Source organism: Octopus bimaculoides, chromosome 4 (assembly GCF_046866305.1).
Source record: "Octopus bimaculoides isolate indiv1 chromosome 4, ASM4686630v1, whole genome shotgun sequence".
Taxonomy (NCBI): domain Eukaryota; kingdom Metazoa; phylum Mollusca; class Cephalopoda; order Octopoda; family Octopodidae; genus Octopus; species Octopus bimaculoides.
This window is the reverse complement of record NC_142931.1, coordinates 21,263,640-21,283,639: the sequence shown is the minus strand read 5'-3', so window position 1 is coordinate 21,283,639 and position 20,000 is coordinate 21,263,640. Positions and strand designations below refer to the sequence as shown.

Below are 20,000 nucleotides of genomic sequence, written 5' to 3'. Positions count from 1 at the left end.
CTTACTTTAACGAGGCACATATTTTATCCTTATCTTTTTCTTCTTTTTTTTTCTTGTTCTGTACAACACCGTTTTTAATTGGTGTTGTACTGTAAACATAAACACGAATACGTACATGACATATAGCCAAATAGCTACTCAGTTGACGTCTGTGAAATTCTGCTCACAGAGCATTGACCAAATTATACATGATGCCGAACTTCTTTTCCTTTTCTTTCTTTTTAGTTGGGATTATTTAGCTGACTAAAGGTAACTCAGTATTTTACTGGTAGCTATTTCATAGACTTAGTAAGTGTTGTAAACCAAAGTCGAACGTGATTTGAACTGAGAATGAAAAGTTAAGAAACTAAATTGTATAAGGTATTTATCGTGGTTCTTCCTGTTTGGGCTAACTCGCCGCCCAATAAAGTTTAATAAGGTCAGTTTGTGCGTGTATTTCTCGAGTTTTTACAAGGATCGCAAGGCAAAATAACCTGATTGTTTGTTTATCATTTGCAATTTTGGTTGCCAGTTACTCATGGTTTTCATTGCCATTATCAGAAAGAACAATAATTGTTTCAATTTAGAAGCAAGGCCACCAATTCTGAGAGAAAGGGGTTAACTAATATCATCGACCAGTACTTAACTGATACTTTATTTCATCGACCTCAAAAAGATAGAAGGCAAAGTAGACATCGGTGGAATTTGAACCAGAATGAATAACGCACGCCAATTTCTTCAGACACTCTAACGATCCTGTCAGTTCGCTACCTTAGAAAGAACAATAATTAAAGAGAGAGAGAGAGAGAGAGAGAGAGAGAGAGAGAGAGAGAGAGAGAGAGAGAGAGAGAGAGAGAGAGAGAGAAATGCAAGAGCAACAACAAGGCACCAACGCAGGACCCAGTCATTTAAAGAATTGTTATGTTTGATAAACTTTTACCGAAACTCGGAGGATAGGAGGGTATAACTTATAGACAGCTAAATCCAAACGGAGTATATGACACACATTTGTGATCCTCAGTACAAATGTACTCCTTCATTTAGAAATGAAATTACAATGGTAAACAAATAATTTTTGTCTGATTCACTATTTGGAGATGGAAAACTTTTCATTCCAGCAGTAGGTGCGCAGAACCATCATTTATCAATGTAAATGTTTTGCAAAATCAGGCAAATATTAAAAACTATTCAGCAATTTTTACGAAAACAAATTAGTAATTAAATTGTAAGAAGAAAATTAAATTTGTTGTTGCTATTGATTTAGTAAAATGTGTTTTATTCCAAGAATTTTCTCCTAATTTAAATGTTTTGTTTTGTTTTGTTTTGTTTTGTTTTTTTTTCTAATTTGCTTTTCTCCTCGATTTCACTGTTTTATTTCTTTTAGTAAAGAAATAATACTGTAAATTGAATATTTCAACTTGAAAAAGATCTTGGAATCTTGGCAGCATAGAATGGTTTTGATGTTGCTGAGTTATTTGAGTGAAACTTAATAGTGATCATCATCATCCCAAGTGTAGTACTGGTTCCAGAGTTAAACCAAAATAATTGATCAAGGAATAAACGACTGTGTTTTGATAACACACAGCCGTTTATTCCTAGAAGTTTCATCTGAAGCCTTATTTTGGTGCTTTGTTATTTACCTTCAGAGTAAACTGTTCAGAAAAAATGTAAGAAAGAAAGAACACTTACCACCATTTTAGCCCTTAGAGCTCTGGCGTCCCTGGCAAACTGAATTTCAGCGTCCTTGCAAGTATTTCTTTGTTTTGCTTTGTTTTGTTTTTTCTCAATTTTCACAAGTAGTAAAATCTGAAATATAAAAATAAAGTGTCTATTTTTATTTTTCCATATTGTTTCAAAGATCTCAAACATGACCTGGTATCCCCCCAAGTATGTGTCACCTGGGCGGCTACTCGAGTTACCCGTACCGTCAACCGACCTAGATTAGCCCTCAAAAAAGTCCATCAATTTATCAGATATCGCTATGCACCACTTCAAGTCTAACGAGTGGAGTTGAGCAATGGCTAAGTCACGATATTTCTACTTTCCAAAATGGCTATACCACATACATCAATCGTATTGCAGCTAACTTTTGCTGACAAAATATTTGTAAAATTAAGAAGGACTGTACTATGTACGTGCAAAGAAGATTGCAACAGAATATCGCCTTACATCTACGCTGATCCCTTTTTTTTTTTTTTTTTTCCATGGACAATTTTATAGACTTTGTTTGGTTGTTTGGAACTATTTCTTAAAGATGTGTATGTGCGTACAGCCCTATTTTCTAATGCTATATCTTTCTCTTTCTTCTGTTTTTGGGACTAGAACTATTTTCTATTACTGAAAATAGCTTCAAAAATTTATTTTCGAGAGCAGAAGCGGACTTGTTTTCTTTGGCTGGAACTGTGACGAAATCTTTGTAGATAACAAAAACTTAGTCTTCAATCTTATAATAGTTGAAATTTTCTAAAATCTGAGACAAAAACAAATGCTAGATTTTTCATAAAGAAATTGTAACTATTTGCTATTGGCTTCAAAATTGTGAGCCCTACCAGCTGTTCTCTACGAAATCTGTTGAGTGCCTCCTTCTTTCGTTTACACACACACACACACACACACACACACACACGTGTATGTAACTTTCTCCGTTTTTTCCGTCCTTGTTTTCGTATACATTCGCTGCTTTCTTCCAAGGAATCTAACGCTCTTAGCTTAGTTTTTCCTTGCGGCTGGCCAAATTGGAGCAATCTCGAGTATAACCAGCCGAAATTGCAAAGATAATCTGGAACTCGACTGAAGAAAGAAAACTCCGAATGACCCGTTCTTCTTTCCTTGTATCGTCCATCTGGATGTTTTGTTGTCCCTTTCTTGTACCACCTAACTGTCTGGATGCTTTGCGTTCTTGCCCCATTTTGTATCTTATATATATATATATATATATATATATATATATATATATATATATATATATATATATATATATATATATATATATGTATGTATATATATATATATACATATATATATATGTATATAGTATATTATGTAGAGAAAGAGAGATATAAGAGAGAGAGAGAGAGAGGGAGAGAGAGAGAGAGAGAGAGAGAGAGAGAGATGGATGGATGGATGGACGGACGGACGGATGTAGGTGATCTAACATAATTGTTAGCATGTTGGACAAAATGCTCAGTTGCATTTCTTCTGGTCCCACATGTTCTGACCTCAAATCCCGCCGTGATCAACTTAGCCTTTCATCCCTTCGGTTGATGTACTTGACTTGCTCTCCCCTCAGAATTGCAAGGTTCAAAGCCACGCCATGAAAACCGGGTAACCGGCTTTATGAGTCCTAGGGCCCGAGAAAAATGTATGCACACACACAATGATCATAAGCGTCTATCATAGCGACTGGGCAGAGTATCCCCTGCAGCCAGCCTCAACTGGAAATAACCATTACTCCTATTCCTTCTCCCGACAATCTTGCAAAAGGCTCTGGTATTTGGCACGCTTCCATTCAAAGGCTCGATCGTACCTTCTTCCCACGGGACTGTTAGCTCGATCGAAATTATTTTTCTTTGCCCTGCCACACCGCAAGCAACATCTGGCCTCAGAGTTGTCAGGACGACCTGAGAAAACTGCAATCTTTCCCCCGGGTCTATTTTCATATCCCATGATTGGGCTCCATGTAAAAGTCTGTTTGTCCAAAAATATACAAATATACTAAGTTTGATGTTACTGATGAGTCAAGCGTACCCCGGTGTAACAATTATTATCGTTTCGTGCCAGAATGAACGAAAAGTAAAGTGATCACCGTCGGGATTCGAATTCACAAGTATAGGGACAAGATCTCTGTTGTTGTTACCACTTGCTCATTTTCATACGTTTAATAATATTTGCTTGCTTCATTATTAAAAAATATAATGTTTATGTTTCAAAGGTTGGTCCGGAGGAAGGGGCTGCCCTGATGACCTTACCTGGCCCTACTACATAGATAAGATTGGTGCGGTTGATATTCATCATGAACAGCCACAAGTTAATGACTGCAGAAATGTGATATTTTTTTTCTATTCTTTTACTTGTTTTTGTCATTGGATAAAGGCCATCATTGGGTACCATCTTGAAGTGTTTAGTCGAACAAATCGATTCCAGTACATATTCCTTTTAAAGTCTGGTACATGTTTTATTAAATCGCTTTTGTCGAACTGCTAAGTTAGAGAAGCATGAACAAACGAGTACCGAGGGGCTTCCACACAGCTTTCGTCAACCAAATTCACTCGTTGGATCATTGCTCAGCCCATTTAACATAAACAGTTTTCTTTATAAAGAAAAACAATAGTGTTGACGTATGGTTTTTATTTATTGTATAATTGATGCTTACTTTATCAATATAGATTCAGTACTGCTGCTGCTGCTGCTGTTTTGGACAGCCCCTCCCAAAACCACCTTCACCAACATGGCCTATGATCAAAAACATTCAGCCCATGGTCATTCCGTCTTATATTCATGAACAATGGACACCAGACGACGTTATCCAAAGTGTTTTTGTTTTCCTCTTCTTTTCTTAAATCAGTATGGTGTGCATTGAAGGAGATTTAACTGCTATTTCTCACTAGCCGAATGACCAGATAAGAACATCCTTCGTACACACAGAGAGTATTTACTGTCAAAATGCAAATCAAAAACAGAAATTTAGGGCAAGGCACTTAAAATTAAAACAGTGGGCTTAAGACTTCACCGTCTGTATTTCAATTAGAAAGAAGAAAACACAATAAATAGGGCTCTTTTACTTCAGAAAAGGATATATATATAGATATAAGAATAGGAAATGGCTCTAATGCCAGCAACTGGAAATAAAGAATATCATAACCTCAGAAAACGGGTGTTTACATCTATAGCAATTACTCCCAATCGAAGCTGGAAGAGCAGAATACTGTCTATGGCAACAGTTGTACTCATTTCCCTCCTGCCGCAAGTATTTTATGTATCTGGTTTAGACATTCCGAACCAATTACATCTTCGATACACACACACACACACACACACACACATACAATATGTATACATTTATACATATATACATTCATATATTTACATTTACACACATATATGCATATATGTGTGTATGTGTGTATGTATGTACATGCATATATATATGTATATATATATATTATATACATGTCTTCACACAAACACACACACATATATATCTACATACATCATACATACACACATATACATACATACATACATACATACATACTAGATTAAAAATGAAAATGAAATATACGCGCTCATATACAGAAACACGCATATCGCACATACAAAAAGCTATAAATATACTGCATGCGTATGTGTTTGTAATTATGAGTGTGTGTGTGTGTGAGAGAGAGAGAGAGAGAGAAAGAGGAGACAGAGAGAGATAGTAATACGCGCATCTATACATATATATAATACACATATATAAATACCAATATACATACATTACGTACGAAATTCTACTATTGTACATATGCACACTCTTAACCACTCATACAAATGCACACAAATATGTGTAAGCATGATCGTGTGTGTGTGTGTGTATGCGTATGTGTGTGCGCGCGCGCGCGTGTGTATGGCGGTTGCTTGCATATAAAGAAGTCCCCGGTTTTTTTTATCTGTTATATGTTATGCGTTTTGTGTTTATGCTCATCTGTGTACTGGTATGTATGTATGTATGTATGTATGCATGTATATATGCATTTACTTATATGTGTATGAATGCATAAATATATAGGTATGTATGTATGTATGTATGTATGTGTGCATGTGTATGTGTGTGAGTGTGTGTGTGTGTGTGTATGTGTGAGAGTATGTATATACGTATGTAGGCATAAGTATGTACATGTGTATGAATATGTGCGTCTGTGTTTGTGTGTGTCAGTGCTTGTATCTGTGTATGTGTGTGCGTATGATTGTGTGTGTGTGTATGTGTGCGTATGTGTGTGTGCGTGTGCGTGTGTGTGTGTGAGTGTGTGTGTGTGCGTGCATGTGTGTGTAGTTTTACAGCCAGCAGCTGATAAAACACGCCCTTCACAATCAGATAAATAAGCTAATGGTGAAGGATGAGTCAACAGTTTGGAGAAGACCCAAATAATCTTTTCTCTTATTGTCGCTCATGTCATTACCTTCATTTTTGTAGTAGTAGTAGTAGTAGTAGTAGTAGTAGTAGTAGTAGTAGTAGTAGTAGTAGTAGTAGTAGTAGTAGTAGTTGTTGTTGTTGTTGCTGTTGTTGTTGTTGTTTTATTCTACCCTTCTCCCGTTTTTGTGTCACAGTTCGGAAATTGCGACCGTTGCAGACATCAGTAACACAATTTCGTCTTCAATGTTAACACAGGCACACGCACACACACACGTGTAAGTATATATATATATATTATTGTCGATGGCGACATTGTTGCTGTTGATAATGTTATTGTTACTGCTACTGAATAATGATGATGATGATGATGATGATGATGATGATGATGATGATGATGATGATGATGATGATGATGATGTTCTACCTGTTGCTGTCTAGCTTCAGGTCGGCACTGATTGAAAAGATTTATGATCAAAAGCGTTCCAAAATTGTTATAATTTATAAGCATATTATTCTGAGATAACTTCCATTTATGAGACGTCAGTGTATAATATGAGAGAACTTTCGCTACAATTTCTAGCAAGGTGAGCATCCGTGCTGCTGTTGCCGTTGTTGTTGCTGCTGCTGCTGCTGCTGCTGCTGCTGCTGCTGCTTTTGTTGTTGCTGCTGTTGTTGCTTCCGGTGCTATTGCGCTTGGTGATATTAATTTTTTGCTTCTGCTGGCATTGTTATGGGTTTTTTTCTTTTTTGTTGCTTTGCTGTTGCAGTTGTTGTTGTGGTAATTCCGAGTCAAGTATGACCGAGCAGTCTTATAGCAAGCAGATCCTCGTGCACATGACGCAGCCCGACCCACTGATCCATCTTCTTAGTTATACTGTATCCTCTGTAACGCTCAAGACCATACTGCCCACACCGAATCGTAGCGATGAATTGTATGGAGTGCAGTGTGACAGTCTAGATATATCACTCCCTCCACAGTCCAATATAATCCTGTACACGCTGTAAATTCTGATGGTGACCACAGGAGAAATGGGTAAGGTGGACTTGGTAGGAGTATCCCTGCTGTTACTCCTTCGAACTTATTTTTCGAGGATCTGCATAGGAAAGTGATGTGTTTGTATGATATTGCTGGACTAATCTTTTGTTGGACATTGCAACTGTTAGAATTTGGCCCAGTTTCCAGATTCTGGAAATTTGAGTGCTGGTATCATTAGGTGAGCTGGCAGAATGTTAGAGCATCGGGAAAATGTCTTGCAGCATTTTATTCTGGTTCCTTACGTTCTTATTTCAAATCCAGCCGAGGTCAACTTTACCTTTCATCCTTTCGGAGCCCGTAAATAAAGCACCAGTTAAGTACTGAGAGCGACAGTACTTAATTCTTAAGAGATTGGCTCTTCGTGTATTTTTATGTTACATTACTTAATGATGCATTTTATGATATCTATTTGCAATGCAGCTTTAATAATTTTCTGAAGATATAGGATGTCGCGGATGGAGGAACTACCTTTGAGTGCGGCTTATCTGCTCTCATCTGGCACCCAGTTCACACCTGTGACTCTACGAACTGAGTGTATGTGGCAGTGCACCACCTCCGAGTCAACGGTATTACTAGATCGGCTAACTTATGTTGAGGCTAATTCATAAAGAGTTGATGATCTATAAACATCCGGTAAAATACTTTAAGGTTTTGTTACACATGTGAGAACTGGATTCCGGCAGACTGTGCGAAGGGAAGAACTCTTAACAGGAAAAAACGATATCCACCAACATCGTAACTCAAAGCAAATGAGACAGAACACCCTGCTTATTCACTGGATCCCTGATATATCGCCAATCGCTTCGGCTTGTCTTGTGCTTGGTCTAGCGGGTCAGAGAGTAGAGAGTGGGGGCTTGCTTTCAGTGAGTGCAGCCTCCCTTCACAATAATTCAAGCCGAGAGAAAGTTATGACTTGAACTTCTTGGAAATATAAACAGACAGTGAACCTTTCGTTGCGATAGTTATACGCTGTCTGAAAGTCTGCGACAATGGAATACCATCACTTCAGTACTTTACTCAATGCTGCTTCAGAAAATTTTTAGCCTTTGTTTTAATATTATGTAATAGGAAACAAATATATAAAAAGAAAATTTATACATAAACTTGATCGGTTCGCGTCTTAGCCACTGCCGGGTAGTGTATTTAATTTGTTCACTGAACACCGCCGCAAATTCTCCCTTGTTCTTTAAAAAAAAAACCTAAATCACAAAATGATCTGCCCTATTTTTCAAATCCTGGCAGCAACACTGTAGCTGCAAGCAGAATAATCTAATTCTACACATATTCAAAGACTATAAACACGTTTTTAAGCACAACATACGCGGAGTCAAAAAGAAACACTACCTTTCACTAGCATACCAGGTTCGGCACTGCGTGAGCGGCAGTGCTCTCTCTCCATAGCGTGCAGCTTCCTATCTCGGACATGTGAGCATGCGCACAACAGCCAAACACCGCGTCGCTGGAACTGTGAAGCGCACAGTTCTATCCAAGGATTTTTGTACTTTTTTCATAAACTAGGGGATGGCTACTGATATTAAGCTTAAGGATTATATAATGTACCAGTACAAAGAAAGAATTAAAGAAAAAAGGACTCATTATATTGAATGTTATTGATAATATCGAATGGAAATAGGGGGTGCTGTAGTTCCGCAGTGCCTATACACAAACCGCCACTGCATATATATATATATATATATATATATATATATATATATAGAGAGAGAGAGAGAGAGAGAGAGAGAGAGAGAGGGAGAGGGGGCAGGCAAACACCGATACAGTAAGTGTCTGACTTAAAATAAAATATTAGTACTGGGTTTGATTTGTTCGACAAATCCTTTCAAGGCGATGCCCCAGTATGGTCTTTGACCAGTGACTGAAACAAGTAAAAGATAAGACAGACAGACAGACAGACAGACAGACAGATAGATAGATAGATAGATAGATAGATAGATAGATAGATAGATAGATAGATAGATAGATTGGCAGACTCTCAGAATGAGACTAGTATTAATTAATTTATTTATTTACAAAACTGCGAATTTTCTTTTGACTTAAAAGAAGCAGGGAAAACTGACAACTTTCGTTGATTAGAGAAACTTCATTTCACTCGCTGCACGAGGCGACGTCTGAATGTGAATGTGTGTATGCGTGTGTGTGTGTGTGTGTGTGTGTGTGTGTGTGTGTGTGTGTGTGTGTGTGTGTGTGTATGCGTGTATGTACGTATGTATGTATGTAGGAAGGTAGGTAGGTAGGTAGGTAGGTAGGTAGGTAGGTAGGTAAGTATCTAGATATGCATATATGTATGCGTGTATAAATCTGTAGTAGTAGTAGTAGTAGTAGTAGTAGTAGTAGTAGCAGCAGAGTAGCAGTAGCAGCAGCAGCAGAAGCAGCAGCAGTAGTAGTAGTAGTAGTAGTAGTAGTAGTAGTAGTAGTAGTAGTAGTAGTAGTAGAACAGCAGCAGCAGCAGCAGCAGCAGCAGCAGCAGCAGTAGTAGTAGTAGTAGTAGTAGTAGTAGTAGTAGTAGTAGTAGTAGTAGTAGTTGTAGTAGTAGTAGTAGTAGTAGTAGTAGCTTTCATCGTCGTTGATGATGATGATGATGATTGTAGTGGTAGTGGTGGTGGTCACTGTCCTCGTAGTTGTGGCCGTGGTCGTGGTGGCGAAAATGATTATGAGACCGACAGAATAAGTAGTAAAGAAACCGATAGAATAAGTACTAGGCTTACAAAGAATAAGTCCTGGGGACGATTTGTTCGACTAAAAGCGGTGTTCCAACATGGCCACTGCAATATTTCTAGTCCCAAATGGCTTATTTTTATATCTAGCTCTATCTGTTTCTCCATTTCTAAGTGAAGGGCAAAAATAAAGCAGCCTTACAAAACACAACTGATCTTTACGCACAGAATAACAGCAAACAAATAACGACAGCGGAGCGCACAACAAACATCAGCGATCGATCTGACTGTCGCCTGTACTCTCAATAAGAGATGCCAGTTAGTCTTTTACACCTACCAGGCTCGTTCGTATTAGCCCGAGTCGCTGGATAATTTTTCGTTCCTTAAAGAATATTGTAGAACGGAAACTTTTCATAGCTAGGAATTGAAACCTTAATCTCTATAGAAATTTATTGTTTCAAGAAAACATTGAATTTGTATTACTTTTAATTTTTACGATTATAGATAACAACTCGGGCTGTAACTTCTGAGCCTGAGTCAGGCGCGTCTGAACGATGTCGAGAGAACGTCTGCTACGAATGATATTTTTTGACACAGAGCACCTCTAAGACGACCGCCAGACGCCGAACGAAAATAAATGGACTGCGACCAGGCTCGATAAAAGGAGCCCGAGTTATTGGTTACCATTACATACTTAAAGTCAGTGTTGGCAGAAATTAAATCAGCTTGCAAATACACGTTCACTTTACTTAGTAATCCCCATGCATTTCGTATTTATGTGTGTGTGTAACCATGTCAAAAACTTCACACCCACACATTGAAAAATATTAAAATCACCAACATTCCCAAATTCGGGACCACAACACGAACTGCTTCCAATGCCAAGAAAGCCAAAATCGGCCTCACAGGACAAATTCTCCAGGTCAAAACTTGAGCCGCTAGTGATCTTTTATTTCATATCCATGTGTGTGTGTAACCATGTCAAAAGCTTCACACCCACACATTGAAACATACTAAAAGCACCAAGTCACAAATTCGGGACTACAACACCAAATTAAAATGAATATAAAAATAAAAATATAAAAATCATATTAAAAAAATAGAAATTAAAAAATAAAAACAAACTATAAAGCTCCAAAAAGACTAGCATATATATATATATATATATATATATATATATACATAAGGTGATCAAAAATCAAAATAAGCAACAAGGATATTCAAGGTTACTGCAGTACGATCGTTTCATGCGACTCCATTTATTTAAGCAATGCGAGCATTACATTAAATGTAAAATGCAGAGCAATCTTCAGCTGCACAAAGATACAGAAAATTTACTGAAATTTCATTTCAGTAGAAGGACATATTACTGTTGTAACTACATTTAAACAATCCAAGTGGGAAGGAAGAATATAAAGGCTAATAGCTAATAGCCTGTTTGCTTTGGCTAAGTCAAAATGGTTTTTATATTCTTCCAATCATATCTATTGTTATATTACATTTTTGTCCTATTTCTTGATAGTATTGTTTACTATAAAGTGTTAAAATTATTCATCGTACATCTACACTCTGGTCACTACGAAAATATTACAACGTCAAGAATATGTGCATAAAACCAGGCGATAGTTAATCGACGAAATGTTTTGACACTTCATCGTATACAATACAATCAAAGAAGAAAACAAAACTAAATATAGCAGTAAGAACGTGAATTATAAATTACTATCGTAACTCTTCTATAGTTGTGTTTCATTTTCAACACACGACCTCAAATCAATTCACTTTCCATGCAAGCTCAACTCTCGCTAGCACCAAATGTCCTCACATTATTATAACAAAACCGTGAGAAAGCAATATTAAGAGTCGATAGTATATTAAATAGTTGGGAAAGATGTTGGGTGAAACAAATAATGTATTGTTAGGAGAAAGTAATAATGTCCATTAACGAGTTGAGTTTTTGAGGCTCCATTCAAGATTTCCATGTTTATGTTGCGTAACAGTGGGAGTCCTCATGACATATGACATCTCTCTCCTAAATTATTCGTCATAAAGTCTAGGTATGATTCCTAACATTTTACAAAGGACGAAATAGGAAGTCATCTCTCAGGGATATCAGTGACGTATTTAAAAATTAAACGTATTTGTCTGACAGCCAAAAATAGGCTACGGACTTGAATAGCCATGGAGTTCGCCTCCACAGTATCATACTCGCTAATAAGGATGGAAACATCTGTGATTAAGAATTTATTTCATTATGGAAAACACAAAGGTCTTAAAATTTTTGAGAGGCCTCGCATCTTGTGCTATCCATTTTAGTAACCAAAAGGAAATTTGGGTGATCGCCTCCACAGTATCATACTCGCTAATAAGGATGGAAACATCTGTGATTAAGAATTTATTTCATTATGGAAAACACAAAGGTCTTAAAATTTTTGAGAGGCCTCGCATCTTGTGCTATCCATTTTAGTAACCAAAAGGAAATTTGGGTGATTATCACTAACTATATGTTAGACATCGTGTAATGAGTTAAAATGTAGTCTGTCTTTAACATTAAATTGTCTGGCAGTTCTTTACAAGATCAAACCGACTCCTCTCAATTGCTGCTGGTACTCATTTTCAGCTGAGAGAACTGGAGCAACGACACAACGCGTTGCCCAGTAGAAGAATCGAACCCACGACCGCAAGCCCAACACCCTAATCACTAGACTACGTGCCTTCCATACCGTGTGATGGAGAACTGTGAGAGGAGATAGAGTGTGAGAGAGAGAGAGAGAGTGTGAGAGAGAGAGTGTGTGTGTGTGAGAGAGAGAGAGAGAGAGGTGAAGGGAGAAGTCTGTTTAAGTAATTTATATTAAAATATTTCCCGATGTTCTGAAGTGCACTGGGATCACCAGAATATTAAAATCAATATAGTTGCGTAACATGGTACTTTTTTTCTTTATTATTAGAGTAAACAATATTATTTTTCAATTCTTCATGGACTGTTGAAGAGGCACCTGGCTGAACTGCTGGCGTGTCGAGTAGATTTGACGTTTGTGGGTGAATGTTTTATCATAAACACTTTGCAGATGGTTTTGAGATTATATATCCCCTTCTAGGTGTTGAATTACATATGTCCTTAGACAAGATACTTAATACTATTTGTCTGGATTTTTATTTTAAACCGTGGCTGATCAACAGAAGCAACACGAACTCTATCACCATATCTGGCATCATAACTTAGCATTCCATTCCAATTAAGAATATTCTTCACTTCAAAAATATTCGTTTGAGATTAGGACAGCTTAGTAACTGGATGAACGTGGTGGTCGACTTCTCTCCCTCCCCCACTCTCTCTCTCTCTCTCTCACACACACACACACACAATATATCCTTCATATTTTAGCAATAGCACTATTTTACTTCATCAACATGAAACGTTCTAACTATAAAATAATAGGATGCAGGGAATTAATTAACAAACATTATTGCCAAAGATGTACCAAAAGTGAATCTGAAGACACAGTTTTGAGTCGTGTGAGAGAGCTAGCAACAATAATAGCCGAATAGTGTTAGACGGAAGTGATTGAGAACGTTCTGTGGGAAGGACCTAACGAAGAAAAAAGAGTTTACAATGAGATGAGACGAGTGATAACAGAAGAGACAATAGGAAAACTGTAGAGGAATATACACACTCAACAACTACAAAAGAGCAGAGAGCGTTGTTGGGAGGATAGACTGTATTCAGAAGTTATAGAATGTTGATTAGTGGAGTATTCTTATCAAACAAGCGGTATTCTAGATACTATGAATTTCTCATGTGTGGGGTATTGTCTAGTGAAGAATGTGTTTACTCTTTGTATAGAGAATTTTCTGACATAGATACATAAGTATTATAATGCAGTCTTGACTATTCAATAATCTGCCGTCGACAATAAAGACTGTTGAAGATAGAAAAATGTAGATTTTTGTAGAGAGCATTATTGGTTTTAACTGGGATAAAACAATGGGCTACAAAATAAGAACGAATATTTGCATATTCATTCTTAATAAATATGCAGGTTCAGACGCAAAATATGTTCAACGTCACAGGAGAATAACTTCTCTTTTACGACGACTGTATGTTTAACACACTTGGTTCAAAGCGCACAGGATTTTGAGACATCAGTGTTTCGATGTGTTGTGTCTCATCAGCTTTAAGCATACGAACCATTGAGCCTAAACCTAGCTGCTGGCTTTGATTATACTTTCAGCGAACAAACTGTTTTTTATGATCGGTGCTTCTATCGACCAACCGATAAAAAAAATCGCTATTTGCATCGTGTACAGCAGTCGAGACACCTTTGTACCAGAATCCCTTGCACCAATGAATCGAGAGCGTTGAACAGTTTGTTGTCGTAAAAGAGAGAAGTTATTCTCTCGTGACATACACTACAGCCACCAGCATATTTTGCATATGATCTTGACTCGACGTATTAAGAATAAATATGCAAATATTCGTTCCAGATCTTGCTCTACACGGTGCAAATAACGATTTTTTTAATTATCAGATGACAGATATAAGCACTGATCAGCAAACAATTTGTTCGCTGAAAGTATAAACAAAGCCAGCGGCTCGGTTTAGCCTCAATGGTTCGGGTGCTTCTGACTGACTAGACACAGCATATCGAAATACCGGTGTCCCAGAATTCGATGTGTGTTAATCGCGCTCTCGTCATAAAAGAAAAGTTATTCTCCTAAATAACAGCAATAAACATATTTTGCATCTGAAACTGTCTAGACGTAATAAGAATAAATATGTATATAATCATACGAAATCTCTCTCTTTTTTAAAATTTTTTTTTATTTTTTTTACAAAATAAGGAATTTTTTTTTAAATGTTGAGTAATACTGCGGAGTGGTGGGTAGTATTATAATGTGGTGGGTAGTGTTGTTGTGTGATGGATAATGTTGCAAAGTGGTAGGCAATGTTATGATAACGCTACTGTGTGGTGAGGAGTATTGCAGTGTGGAGTGTGGTGGGTAATGTTGTAATATAGTGGATAGTGAAGTAATGTCGTGTGAGTGCTGTTGTTTGGTGTATAGTGTGACAGTGTAGTGTGTGAGTGTATGTGTGTGTGGACAAGTGACCAGAACAAAATAGAGAATTAGGTTTCACAACTAAGAGAAAGTTTGTCCAAGGAAACAATAAGCGAGCGATCAGTTCTTTAATAAAAGGAAGCATATTGACGTATAGGACCGTGGACGTGCCACTGACAATATGTTTATAGTGTGGGTGGATGTAGGTGAGTGTGTACGCATGTGTGCATGTGTATATGTACATAGGTGTGTGTTTGTGTGTGGTGTTACTGCATGTAAGCACGTGGGTGTGTAGTTGTGTGTGTGTATATAACTGAAGGCGAATCGATTGATTAGCTTATGTGGGTGTATATATATATATATATATATATATATATATATATATATATATATATATATATATATATATATATTATCCCAAAGTAGAAAAGAAATTGTTTACGTTGTAACTGAATAGGTGGATTGACAATTTATACATAGTTAACTCACTCTGGTTATAAGTAACTCCACAAACCAAATTTCCATTATCATTATTATTATTATTGAGTTCAGATTCCGCCGAAGATGATTTTGCCTTTCATCCTTTCAGGATCGATAAATTAAGTACCAGTTGCGTACTGGAGTTGATCTAATTGACTGGCCCCCTCCCCAAAAATTTCGAGCCTTGTGCCTAGAGTAGAAAATATCATTATTATTATTGTTGTTGTTATTATTACTATTATTATTTCATCCTTTCGGGGTCGACAAAATAAGTTGTAATCGACTAACCCCCACTTCTCTAAAATTGCAGGTCTTATGCCTTTAGTAGAAAAACTTGTTAATATTTTTGTGCTTTGACGATGTTAAATCGATACGATTACTTGACAAGTTACTATATTTTGTCTAAACCCGAAAGAATGAAATGATAAATGGACCTCTGCGGAATTTGAACTTAGAACGTAAAAGACCATAACTAAATTCTACAGGAATCAATTCACAGCTGGCCAAGTGGATATCGTATCAGAAAATCGGTGGAGGATCGGAGGTTCGAATCCCGGTATTGAGACTACACTGTATAAATGTTCAAAATACTTTACTACTGCTAACCTTTCTATAAATAGAAATAGAAACCTTCATGTACCGATTATGACAACAACGAGAGTCACTAGGTGTCACTAGATACTCGTTCGAACAATTAAAAGTAGCAGCTGAAATTTCCCCAAATATGTCCCATCGTTTAAAAAGAAAAGATAAGCAAAACAAAATGACAAAATGGTTACATCTTGTAATTCTACTGTATATTTAGTACACATACGGTTGGGTTTAGTGTGCAGAATGCTCATTTGATGTATTTTCCATATTGTTGATATTCATAATCAGCATCACTACATCCCCCACCATATGTGTGCGTGTGTGTGCGCGTGTGTGTGCGTGTATACATGTATATATATATATAGAGAGAGAGATAGGTGGAGTGTGCTCGAAGACATATAAATGAATGCCAAAACTACTTTGAAGATAAGGACGAAACCATCCGTATTCTGAAGGAAAAGCAGAATAAATAGTTGCTATTATGTTAAATTTGGCCAAATGCGTTTTTATTTTTTGTTTTTTTTTTTAATATTTATTTTTGCTTGCAAAAGACGGTTCTTTTGGTCAAACTATCGCACCTCCAGCTGCTTCAGATGCCAAGAAATCGAAAATTGTCAAAGTGTAGTAGAACGGTTTTGCTATGGAATGGTGAAACTATTTTTTTCGTTTTCTGAAAAGGCAACGTTTTGGACTTACGATGTTTTGGCATAATAGCAACGAAATTATATTTTAAGGAATCTAAATTCAAATACACAGATGTTTATGGATCGTAAACCTCGAAATGAAATGAAAGACAGAAAAGAGCTGGTATATTATACATGTAGATTTAATATTTTACTTTTTATTTGTTTCAGTCATTGGACTGCGATCATGCTGGAGCACCGACTTGAAGAGTTTAGTCGAACAAATCAACGTCTGTACTTATTTTAGACTTACTATTTATGCTATCGGACTCTCTTTCTATCGTTCTTTTTTGCTGAACTGAACGGTTGTCAAGCTGTGGTGGGAGAGAAGCACAAACAAATGTGCGTGCGCGCACACACAAACACACATACATAATACATGCATACACAGATATATATATATATATATATATATATATATATATATATAGAGAGAGAGAGAGAGAGAGAGAGAGGGGGGGGTGAAATGGAGGTAAACGCAGGTTTTATTCAAATCTTTATACTTCCGACATATGTTTCGAAGAAAAATATTAGTATTATTCCAGACGGAATAAAATGATGTAAAACAATGCGACCTTCTCATCAGAGGGGGAAAAAAAGAGAATCAACATCAGTAAACCATTCGGTTAAAATGGCTTACTGATGTTGTTTCTCTTTTTTTCCCTGATGAGAAGATCGCATTGTTTTACATAATTTTCTTCCCTCTGGAATAATACCAATGTTTTCTTCGAAACATATGTCGGAAGTATAAGGATTTGAATAATACCTGCGTTTAACTCCGTTTCTTTATTTATCTGTTGTGTTATTTGTACACATTGAAAAAATACACATACATTTATCGATATATATATATATATATAAAGAGATTTGTTGTGTAAGGCCGGAACAATGCAGTTCTCACCGCCGGCGGTATCCACGTAGGATTTGAATTCAGAACGAAAAGAAAGAACTGTAGCAAATACCATAAAGCATCTTTCCGACGTTCTAATAACTCTGCCAAGCCCACCTCCTGGACTGGTACTTCATTTATCGACCACGTAAGAATGATAGGCAAAACTGAACTCGGCGCGATTTGAACACAACACAGATATCCGGAACGAATACCGCAATAACATTCTTTCCGATGCTCTATCGACTCCCGAATTTGCCACCTCAAACACTTATTGTTAAAGCGTTAATAAAAAGGAGTCTATATACTTGTGAATATCTAACCAACAGAATGACAAAAATATATTCAAGTCTGCTAGAATTAACATTTCAAACTCACCCAGATCTTCCCCTACTGACTTAAGACAGAAAGAAACTGTGGATCCTTGTCTTTAATAAGACGGAGTAGACTTGGCTTGAATAGCTACTCATAGGTCTGTTCAGTCAGAGCCGAAAGCAACAACAGCGAGAAGCATTTTACAGGGGTAAAATTTCTGGTAAATTTTCAGATTAACACCCGCACGATTTTCACTAGGGTGTTAGGGTGGGAATCCCGTCCCTAACCCTAACCCTAAAACCCTAACCCTAACCTTAACCCTAGAATCCTAACCCTAACCCTAAAACCCTAACCCTAACACCCTAGTGAAAATCGTGCGGGTGTTAATCTGAAAATTTACCAGATTTCTCTGTCGTGAAGTCGATGTAGTGACTTATCCAATACAATAAAGGGGGAAGAGAGGGAGAGGTGTTTTAAGTGCTATCTAGAGGTTTGAGAACAGTGAGCAGTTGCCCTGGTGTTTCCGCGGAGCTAATAGCCCAATGGTAATTAATCTATGTATGTTGTGGTTTACTGTTAATAAATAAATACTATGGGCTCCAGTGCATTGTTTTGCTCGGGAACCTATACACTCACGTACAGAAACACATAAACCTACACATGCATGCATGTATTGATATATGTATATACGCATGTACGTGCGCACACGCATCGAGAGAGTGTAAGTGTTTGTATAATGTATGCACGTTCGTGAAAATGTATTTGTGTGCGTGTGCGTGCGTGTGCGTGCGAGCAAGAAAGAAAGAAAGAAAGAGTGAACGTATGTGAGTGAGTGTGTGTAGTATGTGTGTGTAACACAACACGTAACGTAGAAAAATCACAAAGAAAAAATGTCGACTGACTTTGTTCTCAGAAAGTTAGTTGAGAAGCTGTAAGAGGGAGAAAGGACGCTGATCACTGAAAGTGTCCACACTTGAGAGAATCTATGGGCGGTAGCCGAAGCTTTGATATAGATATAGGTAAGGAAAACATCAAACAGGGCACGTGGGATGAGAGAGAACTTGTGTGGTATATAAACTAGTGTCGCGTCGGTTAGTGAGTAAGGTGGTGGTTTTGTTAGGTGGCTGAGAATGTAGGAAGGTCATTAGCAAAATGGATAAGTAAGAAGCTGAGTGTGTGTGTAAGTCTACGTATGTGAGTGTGTTTGTAAGAGAGAGAGAGGATATATATATATATATATATATATATATATATATATATATATATATATATATATATATACATATATATATATATATATATACATGTGCATATATGTCTGAGTGCATAGTGTGTGTATATGTATGCATATACATATTTATATATATGTGTGTATATACATATATATTTATATATATATATATTTATATATATATATGTATATATATATATATATATATATGTATGTATATACATATTTATCTATATATATATATATATATATTTATACATATATATATATTTATATATATATATATATAATGTGAGTATATGTAGATATATGCGTGCGTATGCATACAACATACATACATACATACAGATAGAGAGAGAGAGAGAGAGAGAGAGAGAGAGAGAGAGCTAGGAAGATAAACAAATATACACACATACATATATCTCCTCATCATCATCATTACCATCATTATCATTATCATCATTGGGTCGATCTCGCTCGGATTCACATGTCCCTGATCCTCCACTCGTCTTTTTATTAGATGACACGTGCTAGTCCCTCTCGGTGACATTCAGTGTTATTTGCTAAATGAGCAATGTCTGTCTTCACAGACTGACCAAAGTAGCGTGTCACTAACCAGCTCCTCTTTACTTTTTCACTAATGTCCAGCACAGCGAACTCTTCTTTCTCTAATGTGTCTGATACTTTTATGTACCTAGTGGCATAATTTTCTTTTGGAGAAGTGTTTTTCCTGTTCATAATTACAATGACGTGAAGCATGTGCATATAGGTGTCATCCAATATATTTTCAATATTTTTGATTAGTAATCAGGTAGAGGATTCATAAAGACACAGGTTCAATCACTTTGAGGATGTTCCTCTTAAGCTTTGCCAGGATTTTGGATTTCCAAACAATGTTGAAACTTTTAAGTCCTGCCCAAGCTTTACCAATACATAGTATAATATCTGTAAACA

At 36.8% G+C, this 20,000-nt stretch overlaps 1 protein-coding gene across 10 annotated transcripts in view; it reads right to left on the bottom strand.

The window, feature by feature from the left end:
* The window catches only part of LOC106876310 (uncharacterized), a 345,615-nt gene that overhangs the window by 231,400 nt on the left and 94,215 nt on the right, over positions 1-20,000 (bottom strand). For all 10 annotated transcript variants that reach the window (XM_089350466.1, XM_089350463.1, XM_089350464.1 and 7 more), the window contains exon 3: positions 1,669-1,785. In XM_089350466.1, the coding sequence (XP_089206592.1) occupies positions 1,669-1,785 (117 nt within the window). The remainder of the gene's footprint in view (positions 1-1,668; positions 1,786-20,000) is intronic.